Source organism: Perca fluviatilis, chromosome 4 (assembly GCF_010015445.1).
Source record: "Perca fluviatilis chromosome 4, GENO_Pfluv_1.0, whole genome shotgun sequence".
NCBI classification, from domain to species: domain Eukaryota; kingdom Metazoa; phylum Chordata; class Actinopteri; order Perciformes; family Percidae; genus Perca; species Perca fluviatilis.
In genome coordinates this window covers 17,229,560-17,251,015 of record NC_053115.1, presented here as the reverse complement: position 1 = coordinate 17,251,015, position 21,456 = coordinate 17,229,560, and the positions used below count along the sequence as shown (strand labels likewise).

Genomic DNA, 21,456 nt, shown 5'->3' with positions numbered 1-21,456 from the left:
ATTTGACGTGTCCGGCTGCTGGCGGAGCTCCGCTCGTGTTGCAGAAGCACGCTGTTGTCAGTAGGTCTCTGCGCTACAGAGGAGACAGACACTTTTTTGTGTCTGCAACATTTAGTTCTAGTAATCTGCTGCACAGTCGGAGGTGGAGAAGTTCATTACACGTTTATCTGAATTGCACCTGAGCATCTTTGGGAGCAACTATTGCTCCGACAACGACAGAGCTCCGCACAGAGGAATGCAAGTTAACAACGATAACTTACCTTCCTCCGAAAATACGCCGAAAAAGACAACAGTGTTGTGTCAGTATGGAGGGCTTACATTTTGCCCGTCTTTCGTCAAACCGAAGGCCGTCTGTGGGGTCATTTTCACCCGGTGAAAATGCTCCTGTTGGGAAAGCTCTGTCCCAGGTGACCGTGAAAAGACAAGCCGTGAAGAGACACCACCACAAACACAACCTGAAGCACAGGTACGAGTTTCTGGAGACCCTCGGGAAAGGAACATATGGCAAAGTAAAGAAAGCCAAGGAAAGATCCGGTAGACTGGTAAGGACTGATATTTCTTCTTTTATCACTATATCTTACTATGTCAGCTAGTTGTAATGCCTCTATATCAACGATGCCCACATCTGCAGACAGTATTAGGCCTGTGTTTGCTCTACTGTCCCATCGGCCACTTGTTGTTTCGAGATAGAGAGCTATTTTTAGAAGACGCGTTACTGTCTGCACACAGGTAGTCAACATGGATTTTATCTCCATCTCAATCAGTGGTGTAGTCGCGTACGTGATACGAGACGTGATCCGTATACCTGCGTACGTGATACGCAGGTATACGGATACCCACTAAGAAAGCTCCAGGATTTCCATATACACACTTAAAAATGACCAATGACACGTGACGCAACAACATACTTTCCATTATATTTTTTATATATTCTGAATTGTCATCTGTGTTCTTTTTCACATAGGCTAAATAAAGGTATGTAAATTGGGGCATTAAAGTGTATCGAATACAGGAAAGATTCTGGCTAATTAAAATATAGTTAAGTATACGCACTACAATACATTAGACTACACCATGGCTACATTTACTATTCAGCATTGGCTTTAAGTTTCTCCCTGTAAAGAATTGGTGAGCCTGAATTGTAAACTAATAAATGTGTTCTTGTGTCTGCTGCTGGTCTTTGTTAGTTGACAAACCAGCTTATATTTGCCTCAGGCTTCATTGTGTTTGTTTTAGGGGGGTTGCTCTTAATTTTCAGTGTATTCTGAACACTGCATCCAGTCTGTGCATTTAAAGTCTCTGCATAAGCTGTTTTAATGTATTGTGAATTGCAAACCATACATAACAATCTTAGCATTTTATTCTGACACTGTTTGCTAACAGGGTTGGAAAATACAGTGTTTTAGTCCTCTATGTGAACTAAATTAATAGGGTATGGCACTCTATAATTATTACTATTTTCCCATCATGATACCAGTTACCACATAGCTGCGCTCTGTCTGATGTAAACCTTATATCTTAAGTTATTTGTGGTGTATTAAAGTAGTTAATTTAACAACAAAAGCAGTACTTCTGTTTGAGGTCACCCAACGAAGACTAAAGCCAAAATTGATTCCTGTAAATCTGTCACAACACAAGATGTTTTTCACACAGTCGCCTCCTATTGGCATTAAGAGAATAAAGGAAAGGCGTTTCGTTGGAAAGACTGAGTGACTTTCTCAGCAGGAAATTTCAAACAGGAAAGTTCGGTAACTTTCTTTCTGTGATAAAGAAAGAACGGAGGGGGACTGCAACTAGCCTTCCAGGTGGATTCCAGTTCCCTGTGACCTAATTTCCTAAGGGGAAATAGGAGGTATTTACAACAGACTGGGCTGAGACAAACCTTTTAAAAGAGACATAGACATAGGAGTTGACAAACAAATGTCTTTTGTTGAAAGATATTATTTCTCTATTGTGTATCCCAGTAAGAATTTTTAGAGTTTCACGTGTTTATTTTATTAAAACATCCACAATTAGAGGATATATCTCTTTGAATGATAGTGGTATCGGTATAATGCAATACAATTTAACTGCACCACAAACATTACAGCCTATAAAATGGCCATAAAGCTCAACACCTTTCTAAAGCAGTTTCAACAAAACGAAACTATGTAACCTTCATGGAAGTTTACTGCATGGCTCTTGTATTAGACTGCATTCGGTCTAACTAGGTGTACCTAATAAACTGGCAACTGAGTGTATGTTTGTGTAACTTTTTCCAAACTGTTATACACTTTTATAATTTGCGTTCTGCTAGATAATTTTTTGTTTCCATAACCTAATGTATCCTACATTTAATCAGGCAATGCAAAATATAGGCACATTATCAAAAACAAAAAGCACACCTAGAATGCAAATGCATTTGTTTTGCAATCTGATACCTGCAGATATAGTGACACCTCAACAATCAAAAACAGAAAAACAGATACCTGACCTAGAGTGAGCTTTCTTTTGCCAGTAAGTCTGACTCAGCAGCCAAGTCATGGTAGTCAGAAATGCTCTTTGTTAAAAGGTCATAGTTGTTATTAGTGAAATCGCTTAGAAGTCAAGGAAGTAAGAGTCAGGAATCCCCCTTCTGTACCTGCACTAAACAAGTAGTGATACAAGTCCAGCCTTGTCATTACACACCCATCTCTGCTCTTACACTGTCTGACATGACTTGCTGCTGCTGCACTTTGATTTTATAGGATATGAGTTGGTGTCGGAAATTTCTCCCTGCAGGCAGCAAACCCATGTTTAAATGTCAAAATACTGATTAGCCCAAATGTAGGTTTGTGAATTCAGCAGTTAGCATATAATGGAAACAGGAGAAACATGAGTTTGCTTTGTTTTTGTCTCAATACCTTAGTATTTACAACACAATGGACAAAGATATGTAATTTGACACGGGAAGTGACACAACACAAAGCATGGCTTCATCTTGCGTGCGATGTGGCACTACAGCAGTTCCCATTATCTCCATGCATATGTTTGATTACATAACCCATTTAGGTGGGTGGTTTCAGCACACATCGATTGTAGGGTTGACCTCACACTCTGTGCATTACATGTATGTATCCTCAATTAAACACTTTGATTCAGCTATTGAGAAATCCATTGTTAAATCCATTATTACTAAGTTTGTGGGGTAAGTCCTTAAGTTGTTAATGGCAACTAGCTAGTTTTAAACTTGTGATTTACTAAATCAGGTTGCACTATTAAAATCTAAGACATGCCTCAGCTCGTAAAGGTGTTGGTTCCTAGGAAACATTGGTAGTTGCAACCAACATTTATCTTCATTATCGAATGTTTTGGTCTATAAAACGTCCATAAAAAAAAAACACAAATTCGAAGTTGAAAGATATTCAATTTACTGTCGCAAAGAAAGAAAAGCAGAAAATCCTCCATGTAAAGTGAGAACCTGGAACTAGGAAATGTTTGGCACTTTTACTAGAAAAAAATGACCAATGATACCTAGATTATCGGAGAAGTGGCTGATTCATTTTCTCAGTCAATTAACCGATTTGTTGTTTCAGCTCTAATCTGTACTGCTGTCCAATCAAAAGCATTCAACTATGTAAACAAGAAATCATCACGAACTTTAACTTCCATAAATAACATTCTTAGGGGTATCAAAACGTACATAAAACGTAACTGCCAATTCATGGACAAAATATGTACGTTTCAAAGTTGGCTAGTAGTATTCATGAAGTTTAGAAGGAGTGGGAAACCTCCAATTAAGGTCATTTAGGTTAGCGTTATTGACATTGTTATTTTTTATTTATTTTTAAATGTAATGTGTCCGGACAGATGCCAGTTTTGCTCTTCACTCCAAACGGGTCACAAATATTATAAGCTAACGTTAGATTCGTCAGTTGGCTCAGTTACGCAACAGTTGCACCTGAAACTGTTTTGAAGTATGGTTTTGTTGGTACAGGAATTCAGGGTTAAATATCAAATATTTTAACCTCCGTGACTATTGCGTGGAACAAACTGACAGTAACAAAAACCGCACACACACAGGGGTGTGAACTCATCATGGGTGCGAGTTCAGTCCGTCTGAAAGCTATGCAAACAAATGCATGAAACCAGTTTCCCAGAATCAAGAAAAAGGTCTTTGTGTTGTGAATACAGTGCTGACCCGGAGGAGCAGCGAGGTCAGACAGTGACTCATGATGGGAGACAGTTGTGTTTTGAAGGATATGACAAGTCGCTGCTTTACTCACTTCCCCTGCGTCTGTAACCTTGATGGTTAGAAAGGAGAGGAAACAAGGACACCCCACCACCAGTGCCCCTCTGGTGCCTCATGACACCCTTCAACATTGGGGTAGACTGATGACGCACTCGGTGCACAGAGGAATCTCAGGCATCTGAGTTTCAAATAGACAAACATAAAGACAGACTTTTCAAAAGCTTAAATGTGATTTGTCCCCAACAGATCCTATTCAGATTTAAATTTCCTTATTCTTTGAGTCTCGGAGACAATAGATTTCTTTACAGCAGACAATACTTGACCCGGCGTTCCCTCTGCCTCGTTAGAAACATAGCAGAGTTTTCCCTGCCCGTTGTTCCTCTCAGAAAAGGACAAGCTTCAGATGGAAGGCAATTCTTAATAAATAACTTAAATTTTTTTTTTTGTTCTGCTAAATAGATGGGCTTAATCTATTGCATTAATTTAACTTGACCTGTATTGCAATAGCAGTGCATCTGCTGACCATTGAATTAATGTTTTCTTTGAGCAAGATTATGTAACTCTTGAAACCATAAAATACACATTATTCTTCTTAAAAAATTAAAAGTTGGATTAATTAGCAATAAAACACACCTTTTGTACATTTCAATACCTTTTTTTTTTTTTTTTTTAGGGGTTTGCTGCTGCAGCCTTACTTGGTCTGGTATGACTAGTAGCCTATGTTGGCTAATGTGGTCCTTTTACACCCTTTTAATATGAACCATTTTCATGTAGCCACAGTCTGCTGTTCATTAAATGTTACACTACTGCTTTAAAGTAACTATTTGACTCTCCTAACCTTTTGTAAAACTGTATTTTTATTGATTAGTCTCTGGAATCAATTTCTCAAAGTCAAATGTTATTTTTCTTTTTTAAGGTTGCCATAAAGTCGATCAGAAAGGAAAAGATCAAGGACGAGCAAGACCTGGTTCATATTCGCAGGGAAATTGAGATTATGTCCTCACTCTGCCAACCGCACATCATCACCATATATGAAGGTACAGTATTCAAAAATGTTGTGCTCTTTTTCGTGCGTTTGGGTTTAGTTTCATCGTTCACCTTTCAGAGCAGGTGACTGAAATCTCCCACATGCAGCGTGAAACATGATACCTGGAAAAAGGCATCCCTCAATCACTCTCTGTTTGAGTTTTAGAGTTTGGTCACGCAAGCCTTTTGTGCTGAAGACCGATGCTATGTTACATAATCGCCGATAACCCGTCGCACCACGTCAGCGCTACAGCATCATGTGCAGAGCCCTGTGTCTTCCAGTTTCCCTCACGCCTGATGAGATGGCCATCGTTCAGTGTTTGTCCACCTCAGTGCATATTTGTTTGCAATACAGTCATCATGGGGCCCCGTTTTATCCTAATCAGTGAACTAGGGGTTGTACATGAAGATCTGTAATCTGTTTTAAATGCAGGCACGTCCTTATTTAAAACATGATACATATGTGTTCGTACTGTAAAAGGCTCGGCACAGTCCTGATAATCTAATTTCAGTTCCATTTGAGTGATGAGTTGGATATGAAACCTTTTAATAGCCTAAAATGAGTTTGTATGCATTTTTTATCTTTTCAGTATTTGAAAACAAAGACAAAATTGTGATTGTGATGGAGTACGCCAGCCGAGGAGACCTGTACGACTACATCTGTGACAAGAGGAACATCTCTGAACAGGAGGCCAGGCACTTCTTCAGACAAATTGTATCAGCTGTGCACTACTGCCATCAGGTAAGGCAGCCTGTCTCAATCCAATGCTTTCATACAGAACATGTAAAGTTGTTTATAAACAAACAGGTTTTTTTATAATCATGGGAAGCTTAACAATATGTGTGCATTCATAAGTCTAGAAGAATAACTAAAGCTGTAGCTATGGTTGAGTATCGCAGCCCTCATCAAGCATGGCCGTATATGACAGAGCTCCAATCAGACTAGCTGCTCCGCTTCTTTTTTGTCAGGGCACGGGCAACCCCAAGTTAAGTATACATAATGGGCATTACTCACTGTGAGCCTGCCGATCTGAACAGGGAGGCTGTGAGAACGATGCAGAAAAACTAGCATCAGGGCTAAAGGCCAGCCGTCCCGACACACACACACAAACACACAAACACACACACACACACACACACACACACACACACACACACACACACACACACACACACACACACCACACACACACACACACACACACGCCTGGTCTCACACTGGTAATGAGGGTGTGATGGTGAAACAGAAGGGCTCCACACACACACAATCAGTTGTTGCTGTGTAATCACAAACATTTACAGCACACTATATTTTAGTGTAGCTGTTCAGCACTTTGCAGAGCTTTTATACGTGTTTGCTGGGCAGTATTTACAGAGTGAATGTCATATTCTGTGTTAACCATCTGTCTTATTCCACTTTTATTGAGTGCTGATGTCTGGTTAAATATTAAATTTTCCACATTGGAAGCAGTCAGGAAAAGGCCATCTAAACACCTTTTTAATTTTTTTAATCAGTTATGTAAAGTACATTGATGAATTCTAAAGTACTGCACGCAATAGTTTCTTCATGACTGCATCTTAACAATAACTGATTGCTACATAACCCAACCTACAAACAATGCATCCATTGGTACAAGCGGTGTCCATACGTAAGAAGTAGTTGACCTGTATGTTTGAAAGCAAAACACATTCGAACTGTGCTTGAGCCAAAGGCATGCCCCCCTACAGAGTGCAGGACAATGAGGCATAGCTGACGTACCAGAAACAAACCTTCACTCTGAAAAGAATGTGTTCTGACCCAGTAAAGACTAATCCTTTTTTATTTAATATAGACAACCTCCAGTGACGTGCCTGGGTGGAGAGACATTATCGTTGTTAAAAAAAAAAAAAATGTTATGCAAAAAAAACTGATTCTATTTTTTTCTCTCTCTTAGAATGGAATAGTGCACCGGGACCTGAAACTGGAAAATATTTTAATAGATGGCAACGGCAATGTTAAGGTATGCATATGGGACATGTTCCAACACACACGCACACATATATTCACACACAGGGCTCATGGGCATAAAAGTCTGCAGTTTTAGGGTATTTGATTTTTGTAAGGGTTCGGATTATAAATAACAGGAGATGGTGGTAATATGAAAAAACTGTCATCACTTCTTGCACAACTTCTTGTGAAGGAAGAGATTCACTATGCAATCTTTAAAATCAGGAGTTACGGGTTACGAATAATCAATGACTTATAGTGATGCGTATGGAAGAGGTTAGTTCTTCTCTACAGTAATCTGATGATGATGATGATATAACTGATATGAGTGTTGCTCAGCTTTATGGTTACTTGTTCTTGCAGATTGCAGACTTTGGGCTGTCAAACCTCTACCATGGTGATGAGTATCTTCAAACCTTTTGCGGCAGCCCTCTGTATGCTTCCCCAGAGATTGTCAATGGACGGCCATACCGTGGGCCAGAGGTTGACACTTGGTCTCTTGGTGTGCTGTTGTACACTATGGTTCATGGCACCATGCCATTTGATGGGAACAACCACAAGGCATTGGTCCAACAGATAAGCACTGGAAACTATCGTAAACCCAAAAACCCCTCTGGTGAGACTTTCAGCTTAACTTTTTGTTGAAACATTACTTTGGTGTATAAACTTTTTGCACTTTAGTTTATAACGTCATGGATTTCTGTAGTGCAACACAAAAATAAACTTCTTTTTTCTTTATTTCTTACTCTTAGATGCATGTGGGCTTATCCGTTGGATGCTGATGGTAAATCCTGAGCGCAGAGCCACAATAGAGGAGATTGCAGGACACTGGTGGCTAAACTGGGGCTACAAGCAGCCATTACTGGGTGAGACGAAGAGCAGTCCAGTAGAGCAGACCACTTCACTAGTCTCTCCATCAACATCACACCCTGCTGGGCTAGCTAGTGTGGCTAGTTGGCTGCGCCGTACATCCAGACCGTTACTGGAGAACGGCTCCAAGATGCGCTGCCTGCTCCGCTCACAGGGCAGTGGAGGGGATGTAGTCCGGCAGCGCTCACTGCGACGGTCACGAAAGGAAAACAACGTCTCCCAGACCGTTCATGAAGTAAGCACAGACAGTCGCCCCTCTAAGGGTATTTTAAAGAGACGCAACAGTGTGAAACAGAAGGCAATGACTGAAACCCCTGCTGTAGGTTCAGCGGAGCCCCAGAACGTTTTGGGTTTGTCCGCACCAGCTAATGCTCCCACAGCTGCACTGCTGCCTCGCAAAGGTATCCTAAAGAAGCCCACAGAGCAAGAGTCAGGGTACTACTCCTCTCCTGACAACAGTGACTCTGGCTGGGCACCACAAACTAAAGCGTGCCCTTCAGCACCAACCCATAGGAAAGGCATCTTGAAGCGCAACGGAAAGTTCTCCTCCGGTGGTCTGCAGGAGTTTGGCTCTCTGGACCAGCTGGCGGCTTCTTTACCCCACGGCAGCGCAAGGTCGAGACCGAATGGGGCCATCAGCGAGGACAGCATTCTGTCTTCGGAGTCCTTTGACCAGCTGGATCTGCCAGACTGCGTAGGTCCTCCAACACAAATGAATAAACCAGCCAAAGGTATCATGAGAGGATGTGTGTCTGCTGACAACCTGCTGGACATTAAAGAAGACGGGATCCTTCAGAAAGGGTCGCTGAGGCCCTGGAACTGCTACGAGTCTGGAGTGGCCGACAGTGCCTTTTCTATCACCGACTGTGATAATGTAACAGAGGCTTACAAACAGGCCATGGTTATACGAGGCTCTGCAGCAAGCTGAAGCCCGGTAATTGGTAAAGGACACTGACTAAAGACTTGTTTATCATTCAGATTGTTTAACTGACCGCAAACTACTGAATAAGACATGGTAGCCAAAGTGCATGAAGTGAAATTACCAGCACACTGTAGTGATAACCATTTTGGCTAACTTCATGAATTGCACAGTACCAAAAAGGCAGGAGGCTTCTTGTTAAACATCAGATTGTATTTTAGATGGTGATTGGTAAATGTGTTTATAAATAGCTTGTAATTTTAAATTTGAGTAAAACAGTATTTTACAAAAAATTAAGCTGCAGTTAATAGTTAAATGTCATTTCAAAGATCCTCAGTAGAAGAGAGCTGCGGTTGCTGTAATTTTCAACATGAGGGCTTACTATCAAAGTGTAGTTAATGCAGAAAGTCCAACCAAAACACTGGTCTTCAATGTCAAAAAAAGAAACTGACATTTACAGTCCCAATAGGACTGTTGCTCGATTATTATTTAAGCCACAAAGTCAGTGTCTTTCAGTGTCGACAGGACATTTTGAGAAAGTGTTTGACTTAGCTCTGTTGGATTCTAGCTGTGTGATTTAGATGATCATCTCTCAACCTTATATGTATCTAAGAGAACAACAATAACAACACACAGGTTCAATGTTAGGATGGGTATAGGGTATACTACAGATTTTACTGTGCTTGAGGATATGGGGGGAATGACATTTCATGGATACCAAAGAGCAAATTTGCTAATGTCATTGGACTTTTTTTGTTTCTTTATTTAAAGCACCAGCAAAAAGTGCCAAGAGGATGTCTGTTTGTAACAGGGACTTCAGATCTGAGAGCTTTTTTTTTTTTTGTTGTGTCTTGCTCTTGAAATGACTCTAATTTTGGATAATGACTTGAAAAATAATCATGACATATGACTCCCATCGTGCGTAACCAGTAGAACCTGTTGCACAGGTGGCCATTCACTCTGTGTGAAGGTGGCAGTTTGACAGGAAAGGTGTGGCTCATTCAGTCACGCCTTTTTTGTTTTTGTTTTTTTCAAGGTCACAAATTTAGGAAAATGGTAACGTGTGTTTAAAAAGTGAAACCTTAAGCCCTAGCTAACTACTATATGCTGTGTAAAATGGGTAACCTTGCAACTGAAGTTTACAGATCAGTCATGGAGCTCAGGTGTACTGAATTGAGCATTTTAATTTAAAATATCTGAACACCTGGGGTGGTACAGTATTTCGAACTAGAAGTTCAGCCGTTTAACTGTAAAAAAAAAAAGTAAAAGTTTTATCCTGGCGACTCAAATGGTAAAACTAACTTGAATACCAGGTTTAAAAGTAAAATCATGAATTACGCATGCTGATGATGAAAATTGATTAAGCTTGATAGGATATCTGGTTCCTACTTCTGCTTTATTAAATACCTCCTGGTAGTCAGAGGAATGTCCACCGTTGCATTTGTTTCTGTAGGAAATGTCATGCTGCACACTGGAGTTACTTAATTGGATTGACATGCTGGCATTAAATTATTAGAACATCAAGCCAGCGCCTGGAACGGCACTTTATCAGACCATCGCAACCTGATTGACCATACAATTTATTTATCAGCTATCGTTGAAGTATTGAGCTCTGGTAATACAAATTGCACAAGGCAGTACCCAGAGGCTGCAAAACCATGCTATTGTTCAGAAACTGGAATTGTAAAAACTGTTTTGTCAGTTATTTATGGTTAATCTTTCTCAACACTACTAGGCTCATCTGGAATTTAAAGCCTATACAATAGTCAACCAGGCATTGCCTAATTTCAACTGGAAGTTCTTGTTATTCATTTCTAATCTGTCACAGGCAACTGATCACTTGTTATTGCTGTGTGACAGAGGAAGACGGGCCTAAGATGGCGCGTTTCATTTTTTTTGTACATTTAAGTGCATTTCATTACATCATGGTCATGTTTTTCTCTCCCCCTTGTCAAAGATGTTGCAGGCTCTGCTTATATATTTTCAACAAAAAACATGTTTGCCAAAGTTACTGGGCTTATGTATATGACTGTGTGATCTGCCATGCTGTTATGACCGGGATGAGAAAATAAATTTAAAAAACAGAACTCAAGTGCTGGTTAATGTCGTTAGTGACCTACATACAAATGTTTTGTATTGTCTTTTATGTCATGACAGTATTGATTTATAGCCACAAAGGAATTCATTACTCTTTTGAAACCATGCAGAAACATCTATTTAAACTTATCGAAACTGTCCAGATAAAAACCTTATATTAAAATATCAATGGATCCAGGTAAGTGCTAATATATACGAATACATATGAATAGAGGATAATACATTTAAAATGTGCAAACATTGCTATTAGGATTCAGTGCAATTCAACTGTCAATATCACAACGTTAATGTATCATGAATCTGAAATATTCCATCTTTCAAAGCTGCTTTGGCAATTGCAAAATATTTTAAAACGAGCAGCAACAGGTTGGACAAACAAATGTTAAACAGTGACAGCTCTTCACGTCACAGAGGGATCTCCAAAACAATCAACTTGCAAAAGAACAATTAAGATTAAGGAGAAATGGCCTTAAGACACATTTTGCCTGGTATTTAGGCTTCTTGTTGTGCTTCATGGCAGTGAATTTACAATTCATTCTAGCCATTCATGTCAGGGAGGTGTGCTTTAGCTTGATTTCCTGGGTTGATGCCACTGGTGTCAATACAACATCCTGAAAGTCAGCAGGGGTGTAGCTGATCTCTGAGCTGTGAGCTCCTGATCTGCAAACACTAGCCTGGAAACAAGAGGGCAGGCTGCGCTCCAACACACTCCCTAGCTGGTCATAGCAGAGAATGACCGTGCTCTGTTCAGTGTCAAATTAAAAGAAAAAAACAACCATAAGTTCATCAGTGGGTCATGGGCAGACTTTTTCTATTGGATCTTGACTAATGCTACATGTGCATGGTTGCTCTTCTCAACATACTGTACATCTAACAGTGCGTTTGTACTTTTTCTCAAGATGGCTGTACTTTCTAAAATGATCTCAAACATGCCAGTCAATGTTGACAATAGGGCAAAGTCAAAAGAGAAATTACCTAAAAATGGTAGTTAAACATTACCCTTACCAGATCAATGACCAAAAGGTTGGCCAAAAACGTCATCACTGAATCAGAGGAGACAGCAGCGTCCACTAACTTCAGCCTCTGCGTGGCAATGCTCACGCAGGCACATGCAACAGTGGAGGGCAAGAACACTGAAAACCTGCAGTCTGACGATAAGAAAGAAAGATTACTTACTCTAAAAAAATGTATTTCCTAATTAAGATGGACACTTGGAGAAGTAGTTTGCTTAAAGTTCTTGTAGACTATTGCAACAGTGAGAAAGTCAGTAAAGGCTAGATGTAAAAGGCTAGATGGAGACAATTAAACGGATGCCACCATTATAGACACACCCTGATAGACAAAAGCAAGTACTCAAAAGCAGACATTTCCCAAAACCATATCATCTCATACAATATCCCAATTGCTACAGGCAGGAGAGACACGCTGAGACAAAAAGACAGACATTCAATCCACACTCAGACTCCTTTTTGAATGGGATACAATGTCGGAAGCCAGGAATTGTCTTAATTTTATGGTCTGTAATGTCATAGTCTGACTAAAACAACACTGACTGACTGTAACCCTATGCCCTTTTGCCTCAGGCAGCACCACAGAGATTCGTGGGAAATCAGCCAGCTGAATAGTCTGACGCAGGTCTTTCACAGCAGACAATACAGGATTACACAAACTCAGCTCTCTGTTTCCAAAATGAACTGCTGACACGTCGTAATCAAAGTTATGGCTGCTTTGTGTCCATTGTTAACCACGTGGAAAGTCAATTAATTCCACTGTTACATTTACCACATATTAAATCACAAGGGATATAAAGCAGCTGATTTTAATTGCACTGGAGTGATAAAATTGCTTTGCAATTGAGCATGGAAAAGATTTAACATTAGAAAAAAATAGGGTAAAACAAAGTATGTAAACACTTTTTACATACTTTTATCAAGTGCTGATGCATATTTTCTGCTGTATTTTATTTGAGGGGGCGGGGGGGAAGGAACATTTTGTGTGTTGTTAATTCAGTTATATAACTTACCAGTGGCTGCCACAGCAATGTAAGAGTGAACATGCCTGCGCATGTTAGGAAGGTGGTGGGGCCGAACCAAGGGGAGAGCATGAAGAACTGGCTCCAGGAAGTCAGAGGGTACCACAGACGCCAGACACCAGTCTAACCTGGACACCACTGCTACCTCCCACTGCTGCAACACACAAACACACACATTCCTCTAACCAATCCACCATCAAAATGCCACTGCATGAAAACTTTTAATTATGAACCCTTAAAAGGTCCCATGGCATGAAAATTTCCCTTTATGAGGTTTTTTAACATTAATATGAGTTCCCCCAGCCTGCCTATAGTCCCCCAGTGGCTAGAAATGCCGATAGGTGTAAACCGAGCCCTGGGTATCCTGCTCTGCCTTTGAGAACATGAAAGCTCAGATGGGCCGATCTGGAATCTTCTCCTTATGAGGTCATAAGGAGCAAGGTTACCTCCCCTTTCTCTGCTTTGCCCGCTCAGAGAATTTGGCCCACCCATGAAAGAGAGACATTAGGCTGGTTCGAGATGAGCCAGATCTGCGCAGAATCGATCACCGGCGATCGCCGCCCGTTGCATGCCGGTTAGATTTGTGTCCGACTTGATCCCGACTTGCTCTGATGTCATGCACACGTGGGCAACGATAATCTCACGAGACCAAGGCGGCCGCATTTCTGAGACGCAGGTAGCGCAGTTGCTTTTCACCAACTGCAAGAGCCAGGCGGACGCAGGCGGACCCAGTGCATGCTGGGAAACGCCGGTCTCTCAGCCGAACGAACAGCAGACTGGTTCAGAATCGACTCAACATGACGTTTTATATAAACTTTTTATTGATTTGGAATCGGAGGGATTTTAACTGTGATTTGTCTGATTTAAAGGCTTATTCTGTACAGAACACGTGTTGTGTGACTGATAGTTATTGTTTAGAAGTCAGAGAGACTAAATCTGTTCAGATTACGGATCATCTACAGTCTGTTGTTAATTAAAATCAGCAACAGATCGCACGTAGCATTTGACAGCTACTCTGTCATAATAAAAACAGCTGGAGACTGTGTAGGAGCTGATATATGGGTCTGATAACATTTTATTAAATCGGAATCGGACCACAGTCTGTCACTTCCTGTTCAGCCTGAAGGCTGCTGGAGTCAGCTGGAAAACTGTCCGACTTGAGAGCGGATTTTTGTCCCCGCCCCCGGCTGCTGCCGCCTGCTCTCGTCTACTTTACAGGCGAGGCGCAGTTCATCTCGAACGAGCCTATTGTGGCTTTCAAACGAGCAAAGTGGCAGTTGGTCAAGGCCACACCCCCACCCTCCACCTTGCACCCCTCTCCTCCTCCTCAATAGCTACAGACACAGAAATGGTACATCCTAAGGAAAGCTCATTGTGGGACTGGCTCTAGTGGCTGTAATTCTGCACGAAGGCTGAATTTCGGGAAAGAGACTTCAGATACAGTATTAGCGGACCACTAAGGTCTATATAAAAGCATCCAAAGAGCACCATGTCATGGGACCTTTAAAATGAAGCTATGTCTACCATCTGAGGGAACTGTCCTTCCTGGACAGTGAAATTAATTGTACATTTGTGTATGACCCAATGTTTTTGGGATACCAGGTGACTGGTAGGTCTGAACATTTATTAAAGCCCCATATTATTGCTCAATGGTGGTTAAATTAGTTGTGAGTGGGAGATGTACAGGACCATTCTATACAGATAGTCTTTAACTCCACTTCCTGAATATCTGCACTTCTTACAATCCCAAATACAATGTATAGTTTCTATACAAAATAAAGTTACCAGAATGTCTGAGACTGAAATTGAGTTGTCTGTGTAGATACAAAGCTTGCTGGCAGTCAGATGGACGGTCTCTCTCATTTTGGAGGCCAGGAACATGCAAACACAACCTAAAAGCTGCAGGTTGAACTTTTCAATGGCGAAATGGCTCAGGTAGCAGTCCAGGTAATGCGCTGCCAGTGGAAACACCTCCTCCTCACATTTCTGCTCCTCACACACCTGCAAAAGAGTCATGTGTTATATTTTAAGTCAGCTAACGGTATTTATATACGTTTGACTGATATGCATACCTGAAACATCCATACTGCCAGTATCCTTCGCATGTGTGGCTGGATGTCTGTCTGGACTACGCCAAAGTAAGGAGACACCCGGCAGGTCTTCTCCAGGGCCGTCAGGTTGTGCAGTGTTCTGAGGTCGCTGGTCACGGGATGGTCGCTGCCCGCCCGGAGAACCACACCGTGTCCCGTTTCACCGGCATTTATATCTCCGGATGCACTAAAGCCGTCCATCCTCACAAAGATCCATTCGACGAAGTTATAGAGAGTAGCATTCAGTATGGCTTCCACTAATCATTAACATATCAATATACCGTATTTATAACATTATGCAGTTAAGCTAGCTAGCGGTTAACCGTTATTTTAGTTAGCTAATGTTGGCTAGCTATGCTAGTTACCTCTCCTGTAACGTTCACAAACCGCCACCTTGTTTTAAGGCGTCCTTATAAACTGCTCAACTGGGCGTCAGATTAGTATTTTACAGAAAATTGCATCAATTCCATCCTGGTCTATAAGAAAAATCTGGAATTTGTCAGAACTGTGAACCTAATGGTGTAGCTAGGATCCGCGGCTATGTAGCTAGCTAGCCTCAGGTCATTGAAGCCTGAATCGGTCAATGTAAATGAAAATTGCCATTCTCTTGCAATTTTGGTAAAGTGATATATATATATATATATATATATATATATATATATATATATATATATATATATATATATATATATATTATTTTTATTATTGTTATTAACGCAACAGTAATTTATTGGCTTTTATTACCATATTTTTTAAGGGTAAATTTCACATTAAACATTACAATTATGTAGCTAATAGTTTAGTTTATTTTTTAGAAATCGACTATTTACTAAATATTTTTGCCGTTATTGTTTAATATTAGTAATTTTATTACTAATTTAAAAATGTTTGTGTGTTCAATGAATGAATTAATGATGAATGAGTCTGTATGTTTGCAGATACAATTTAACACAGAAACTCAACACACAAAAAATGTACAGGTCAGAGACGGCTAAATATGTTCCAAAAAATATGTAGACGGCTAAATATGTCCCAACAGTATCCAATTTTATTTCCTGTTTGAAGATACTAAGGCAGGTAAAGTAAATATCAGATTCCTGATATGAAATAACAACATCTACATCACTACTGATGTGCATTTTTAAATGTGCAAACTCATCCACTCAGGGAACAGAATTGTGGCTCCGACGACACTGTAATGAGACACATCCATTTTTAATCTGTCCTTAATGAAGTTAGATTTAACACAATTTTCTTCTTGCTGAAGAAACCATAAATCATTTGCATCCGAGGAGGAAGCGCCAGACCAGACTGAATCCTCAGTCCATTTCAACTGTAACAGGGAGCCCAATTTCAAGATCCCTGGACTCTGAGTTTTGCAGTTCTCTGCGAATCTCTGCAGAGATCTGAGGGTGTGTTTGTATCTTGAGCAGCTCCAGCAGTGCTGTCTTCTGTTCGGAGGCCAGGTCAGCCTTGTAGCGCTGAGCCATGGTGAGTAAACTCTGATGCCACAGCACAGGAAGCACACGTTTTTCACTGCGGAAGGACAGGAAGTGGGCCACCAAGGCATCTAGGACACGGAAAGGCAGGGCGTATTTCTTGTCAAGCAAGAGCCGCAGAAAAATGCTGTTGGCACCGTTGTACTCCATCTCTGCCAACTTCAGCATTGCAGCGCTGAAAGACAAGAACGATTCTGAATGTTATACAACCTTCCATGTTATGCAACATTGACCTCACTTATCTTGCCAACATCACACAATAAAAAGTATTCAAGGACACCTTGCTGAATCCTACATCTAACGATAAAATGCTGACATGTGTCTGCAGGTGTGTGTCAGTGAAGGGAAACATTACCTAGAATGGAGCACAGGGATTGAGCACTTTGTGAGTATGCTTCCGATGATGATGGCTTCCCTCAGAGTACATGTACCAGATTCACACAGAGGAATCAGTATACCTGTGTGACAAAAGAGGCACAGAGACAAAGATATTGAAAGATTACTCCAGCACTTCCATAAGGTGGGAAACCTGCAAGAGACAGATGCAGACGAGGCTGCGATAAACCTGACTGTGCTAGCTGCCAGTTTAGGCTAACGTTACCTGCGCTAGGGCTGGGCGATATGGAGAAAATCAAATATCACAATATTTTTGACCAAATACCTCGATATCGATACCGCAGCGATATTGTATTGTTGACTATTATAGTCAACAATACAATATCGCTGCGGTATCGATAGTATTGTAGTATTGTTGTGCTTTCACAACATATTTACACAATGAGATATTTGATAAATAATCACCAGTAATGTGGATATAATGACCAAGTGGGTAAAGGCAAATAATAGAACAGTTACAACCGTCTGGTAAGTTCATAAAATGACATCACTTTACTGTAATGCAGCCTTTAAAACCAGGAAAAGACAACACTTGTGCCATATCACAATATTACGATATCCAAAATCTAAGACGATATCTAGTCTCATATCACAATACCGATATAATATCGATATATTGCCCAGCTCTACCCTGCGCTATGTTCCATAGCAAACGCCTTGTTATGTGCAGGCAGCCAGCAGAGGGCCTATGTAATTGTGAACAACGCGTCAGTCCAAACGCCTTTATCCATTAAATATGGGTTTAATCACCTTATTGACAGGCTTTGACCCATGTGAAGGCATCCATGTTTGTTTCATTTTCAGGTACTTCTGTAGTTCTATGCACCAAGTAAGATATATTGCAGCTTTCACATATATACTATGACAGACTGCTCCTTTAATATAAACCTTTACAGGTACTTTAATTCACATATCAACAGCTGTTTGGGTTACAATAAGCTATTCTAATTCAAAAGCACACAGTCAAGACTGTCACTAGTGGTCATTAGTTCGCTCATTTACACTGTGTGGTATACAGTTTAGTGTATTTTTTTAGCAACACTGCCACTTAGTGGTAGTGTCTCATACTGGTGGTTTTGTAAATATGGGTCACGTGATGTTTGGGGGTAAATAGTCACATTAAACTGGGACAGTTTGTGAACACACAGGACAGACAGGATTAAAGAAGAAGAAGAAAAAAAAAAAGACATCAACAATCATTGACCAAACAAATTCTAGACATATGAAGGATGATTTGAGTGCGTTAATTACTAAGCTTCCAGAACCAATGGTGTCATTTACCCCATGGACACAAACTAATCCTCCGACAGTGTCCTCAGAATAAAATTTCTAAATTTAGAGCAGAAATTAGAAATGGGACACCAGAAAGCTTTTGTTCTTTGCAACAAGCTGTCAAATCCTCTCTTTCACTCACTTTACCCTCTTTTCATTTTCAAGGGTCACACATGACCAGAGCTTAGTGCAGCATTCTCTGGGCATTTCATGAAACAGTAACTAGTAATGATGGCTACGGTTTATGCAAAACATATCATGAACTAATTTACTTTAACACTATTTTGATTTTACTCTAAGCTTGCCCTCTACTACATCATTAATGTATCTAACAGCCAAATTTAGACTTTTGGTAACAGATAGAAGAGTGGTACTAATGAATTCAGTCTTTAACAATTTAATACAAATGTTAAATGGAGTAAATTGTCTACACACTTTGTAGCTTTCCAGGCACCTTTACATCGCTGTTGATCAACAAAATCTATCTGGTAATAATCAAAATTTGCACCCCGACTGGGAGATGCTAAAAATAGGTTACATAACAGAGAATCAGGTCAGAGAAATGCATTAGCATAACACTGGCATATCCTGTAAACCTTATTATAAACTAAGATACTTTTCAGTCAGCAGTGATGTTAAAGTGATGGTTAACTTACCGTTTAACAGACGAGGAAATAATATCAATTAGGGCTGCAACTAACGATTTTAGTCACTATCGATTAATCTGCCGATTACTTTCTTGATTCATTGATTGGTCTATAAAACATCAGGAAATTGAAAAATGTCTATTACAATATCTTAGAGCCCATGGTGGTCGTCAAGTGTTACCCAGTTCAAAACCTAAAAGATATTCAGTTTATTATAATGTAGGGCAAGTAAAAATAAATGATCACGTTTAAGAACCTGGAGCCAAAACATTTGGGGCTTGACAAATAGAAATAGTGGTCGATAATTTTGGCATTTCTGCTTTATTTTTTAAATAAGAGAGAAAGACACAACAGGCCAGGTAGAAAGAGGGGATGACATGCAGCAAAAGGCCCTGTGCCGGACTCAAACCTGGGCCGCCGCAGAAAGGTACAGTTAATGGTACATGCTTTACCTGGTGAGCTACCAGGGTGCCCCTTGTCTTCTCACTCTTAAAAAAGAAAAAAGAAATATCCATAAAATGGTCTCACCTTTAAACCATGCTCCTGGTTTGAACAAGGCCTTCTTCAGAGCACTGTAGAGATGAAAGTTAAGTCGCTTGTACTCTGCAATATCATCCCGTACTCGGGGCAGCAGCACCAAGTTGTAAAACCTCTGGGCCATCCGCTCTTTCAGATTGGACGAGAAGATTCTATAACAAAAGCATGAAAAATAAAATCATTGTACCATGTTAAAATATCTGCGGTACATACAGTACATAACTCTGGGGACTCACCTTGTTGCTTGGTACATGGCAGCTGCTGTCCAGGTCTCAGGCTCAGTCAAATAAAGAATCTGCTCCCAGTTTGAAAGTGCTGGGACTATTTTAAAAGCCTTTGGCAATTTACCGCTGCGATATTTTGACAGAACCTGAAGCAAAAGAACAGAAATTACATTATATCATTTAACTGCTTACGAGGAGATCTTCACATTTACAATCATGACACCTGCCTCACTTTAATACAAGGACGACGTAACTCACCTTATTGACACCTTTGTACACTTCGGTTACCCTCGGGTCAAGTTGGGGCATTGGACGCCCTGACACCTCTGACATCACTGTCCCTACCTCAGTCTGCTTCTCTGTAATCTTCTCCATGATAATATCAGCTAAGGTCCGTCTACAAAGAACACAAAGAGAAAACACAGCTAAGCATTTGAAGTAGAAATTTAGCTCATGGTGTGTGCCATTTAAATTAAATCTCTACAGCTTGTTTCAAGATAAAGCCAGCATTATGTTGCATCTTGCCTCATCGGAGGGTTTTTATTCATGAACATTTCCATGGCCTTCTCGTCGTCAGGGTCCACAACGACTTCCGTGTCACACACAACATCGCCATCATCAGCACCTGCTTGTCCCAGCGCTGGCCACTCTTCATCCGAGTCCGCATCCTGAGTGTCAGGCCCTAAGATGTGATTACAAGACAAATATGGTTAATAAGATCTCGTACTGTACCGTTTAGGATGTGCACTTCATATTTAAGTGATGTTCCTTGATTAAGTCAATCATCTGAAGGAGCTTTACACTATCAAAAATGTTCAACATGTACACTACAAATGATTTGTGTGATGTGTCGAGATTTTTCCTTTGATCAAATATTACTGATTTATATACATTTCCTTCACATAGTATTTATTTTAGTATGTAATGTTAAAATATAATTAATGCGGAACATTTTAACAACATATAACTCACAAGAGTGTTAACTTTCCGATTAACTAAATTCTCAAGAAGTGGGCCTTATATGGACACTTATACTATACTAGTCTAGTCCGGTCACACCAGACTCCATTCAAATACCCGTCAACTGAATGCATTTCATGTAAAACATTAAGAGATTTTCAACAATGCGGATGCAGTTCATCTTGAAGAGGACAGAGCTCCAACGTTACCGAGAACAGTGACTGGAGTTTTCTTCTTTTCTGGTGCCAGTCCATATTCGGTCTGAAGCTCCTCTTGCTGAATTCGTGCCTGATGCAAGATCTTCCGCGACAGACGCTCGTCTACGTACTTGTCTTCGTTTTCTGCCCGGCTGTCTCTGCTCTTCACCCGGCCTCGGGCTCGCACCGTGTCCGCCTGCATGATCTGGTCAGCCAGCGCCACCGCTCCTCCGCTCGTCTCTCCTCCTCCTCCGCCTTTGGATCGCTTCACTTTCGGCATCGCTGTAGTTTGACAGAAGTTGCTACGATATTGGCGCGTTTGTTGTTGGCGTGTGCTACCTAAAGTCTAGAATTAACAAGTACTGTAAACAGTCACTTGTTCAACACGTGCGGATGTCCATTACATGGGGGAAGTGACGTCATTTACGTCACGTAGCATCGAAACGTCTTTAACTAACCCTTAACCTAGAAAGAATGCGGTCATCTTAGCTGT

General features: G+C 40.6%; 3 protein-coding genes across 3 annotated transcripts; 1 reads left to right on the top strand and 2 right to left on the bottom strand.

Moving 5' to 3' along the window:
* Positions 1-11,104, top strand: nuak2 (NUAK family, SNF1-like kinase, 2). Its single transcript, XM_039798111.1, has 6 exons — positions 1-542; positions 5,127-5,247; positions 5,827-5,978; positions 7,171-7,236; positions 7,587-7,839; positions 7,976-11,104. Exons 1-6 carry the CDS (start codon positions 306-308, stop codon positions 9,019-9,021), a joined length of 1,875 nt encoding a protein of 624 aa, XP_039654045.1. The 5' UTR covers positions 1-305; the 3' UTR covers positions 9,022-11,104.
* A 7-nt stretch (positions 11,105-11,111) lies between these two features.
* Positions 11,112-15,796, bottom strand: ccnd3 (cyclin D3). The gene is made up of 5 exons (XM_039798139.1): positions 15,214-15,796; positions 14,927-15,142; positions 13,133-13,295; positions 12,115-12,257; positions 11,112-11,852 (listed from the first exon to the last, which is right to left on the bottom strand). The coding sequence occupies exons 1-5, from the start codon at positions 15,430-15,432 to the stop codon at positions 11,655-11,657; spliced, it is 939 nt and encodes a 312-aa protein (XP_039654073.1). The 5' UTR covers positions 15,433-15,796; the 3' UTR covers positions 11,112-11,654.
* A 461-nt stretch (positions 15,797-16,257) lies between these two features.
* Positions 16,258-21,376, bottom strand: bysl (bystin-like). Its single transcript, XM_039798122.1, has 7 exons — positions 20,976-21,376; positions 20,332-20,488; positions 20,065-20,203; positions 19,819-19,952; positions 19,574-19,734; positions 17,086-17,188; positions 16,258-16,905 (listed from the first exon to the last, which is right to left on the bottom strand). Exons 1-7 carry the CDS (start codon positions 21,241-21,243, stop codon positions 16,551-16,553), a joined length of 1,317 nt encoding a protein of 438 aa, XP_039654056.1. The 5' UTR covers positions 21,244-21,376; the 3' UTR covers positions 16,258-16,550.
* Positions 21,377-21,456: the final 80 nt, after the last annotated feature.

What these genes read in the sequence shown, in the direction of transcription:
- nuak2 (XM_039798111.1), top strand. Translation starts at nt 306, where the DNA reads ATGGAGGGCTTACATTTTGCCCGTCTTTCGTCAAACCGAAGGCCGTCT. An exon ending in ATGGCAACGGCAATGTTAAG is followed by an intron (nt 7,237 to 7,586) that starts GTATGCATATGG and finishes TTGTTCTTGCAG; the next exon opens with ATTGCAGACTTTGGGCTGTC. An exon ending in TAAACCCAAAAACCCCTCTG is followed by an intron (nt 7,840 to 7,975) that starts GTGAGACTTTCA and finishes TCTTACTCTTAG; the next exon opens with ATGCATGTGGGCTTATCCGT.
- ccnd3 (XM_039798139.1), bottom strand. Translation starts at nt 15,432, where the DNA reads ATGGACGGCTTTAGTGCATCCGGAGATATAAATGCCGGTGAAACGGGA. An exon ending in TGGCAGTATGGATGTTTCAG is followed by an intron (nt 15,143 to 15,213) that starts GTATGCATATCA and finishes ACTCTTTTGCAG; the next exon opens with GTGTGTGAGGAGCAGAAATG. An exon ending in TTTCAGTCTCAGACATTCTG is followed by an intron (nt 13,296 to 14,926) that starts GTAACTTTATTT and finishes TGTGTGTTGCAG; the next exon opens with CAGTGGGAGGTAGCAGTGGT.
- bysl (XM_039798122.1), bottom strand. Translation starts at nt 21,243, where the DNA reads ATGCCGAAAGTGAAGCGATCCAAAGGCGGAGGAGGAGGAGAGACGAGC. An exon ending in GCCATGTACCAAGCAACAAG is followed by an intron (nt 19,735 to 19,818) that starts GTGAGTCCCCAG and finishes CTTTTGTTATAG; the next exon opens with AATCTTCTCGTCCAATCTGA. An exon ending in ACCAGGAGCATGGTTTAAAG is followed by an intron (nt 17,189 to 19,573) that starts GTGAGACCATTT and finishes TTTGTCACACAG; the next exon opens with GTATACTGATTCCTCTGTGT.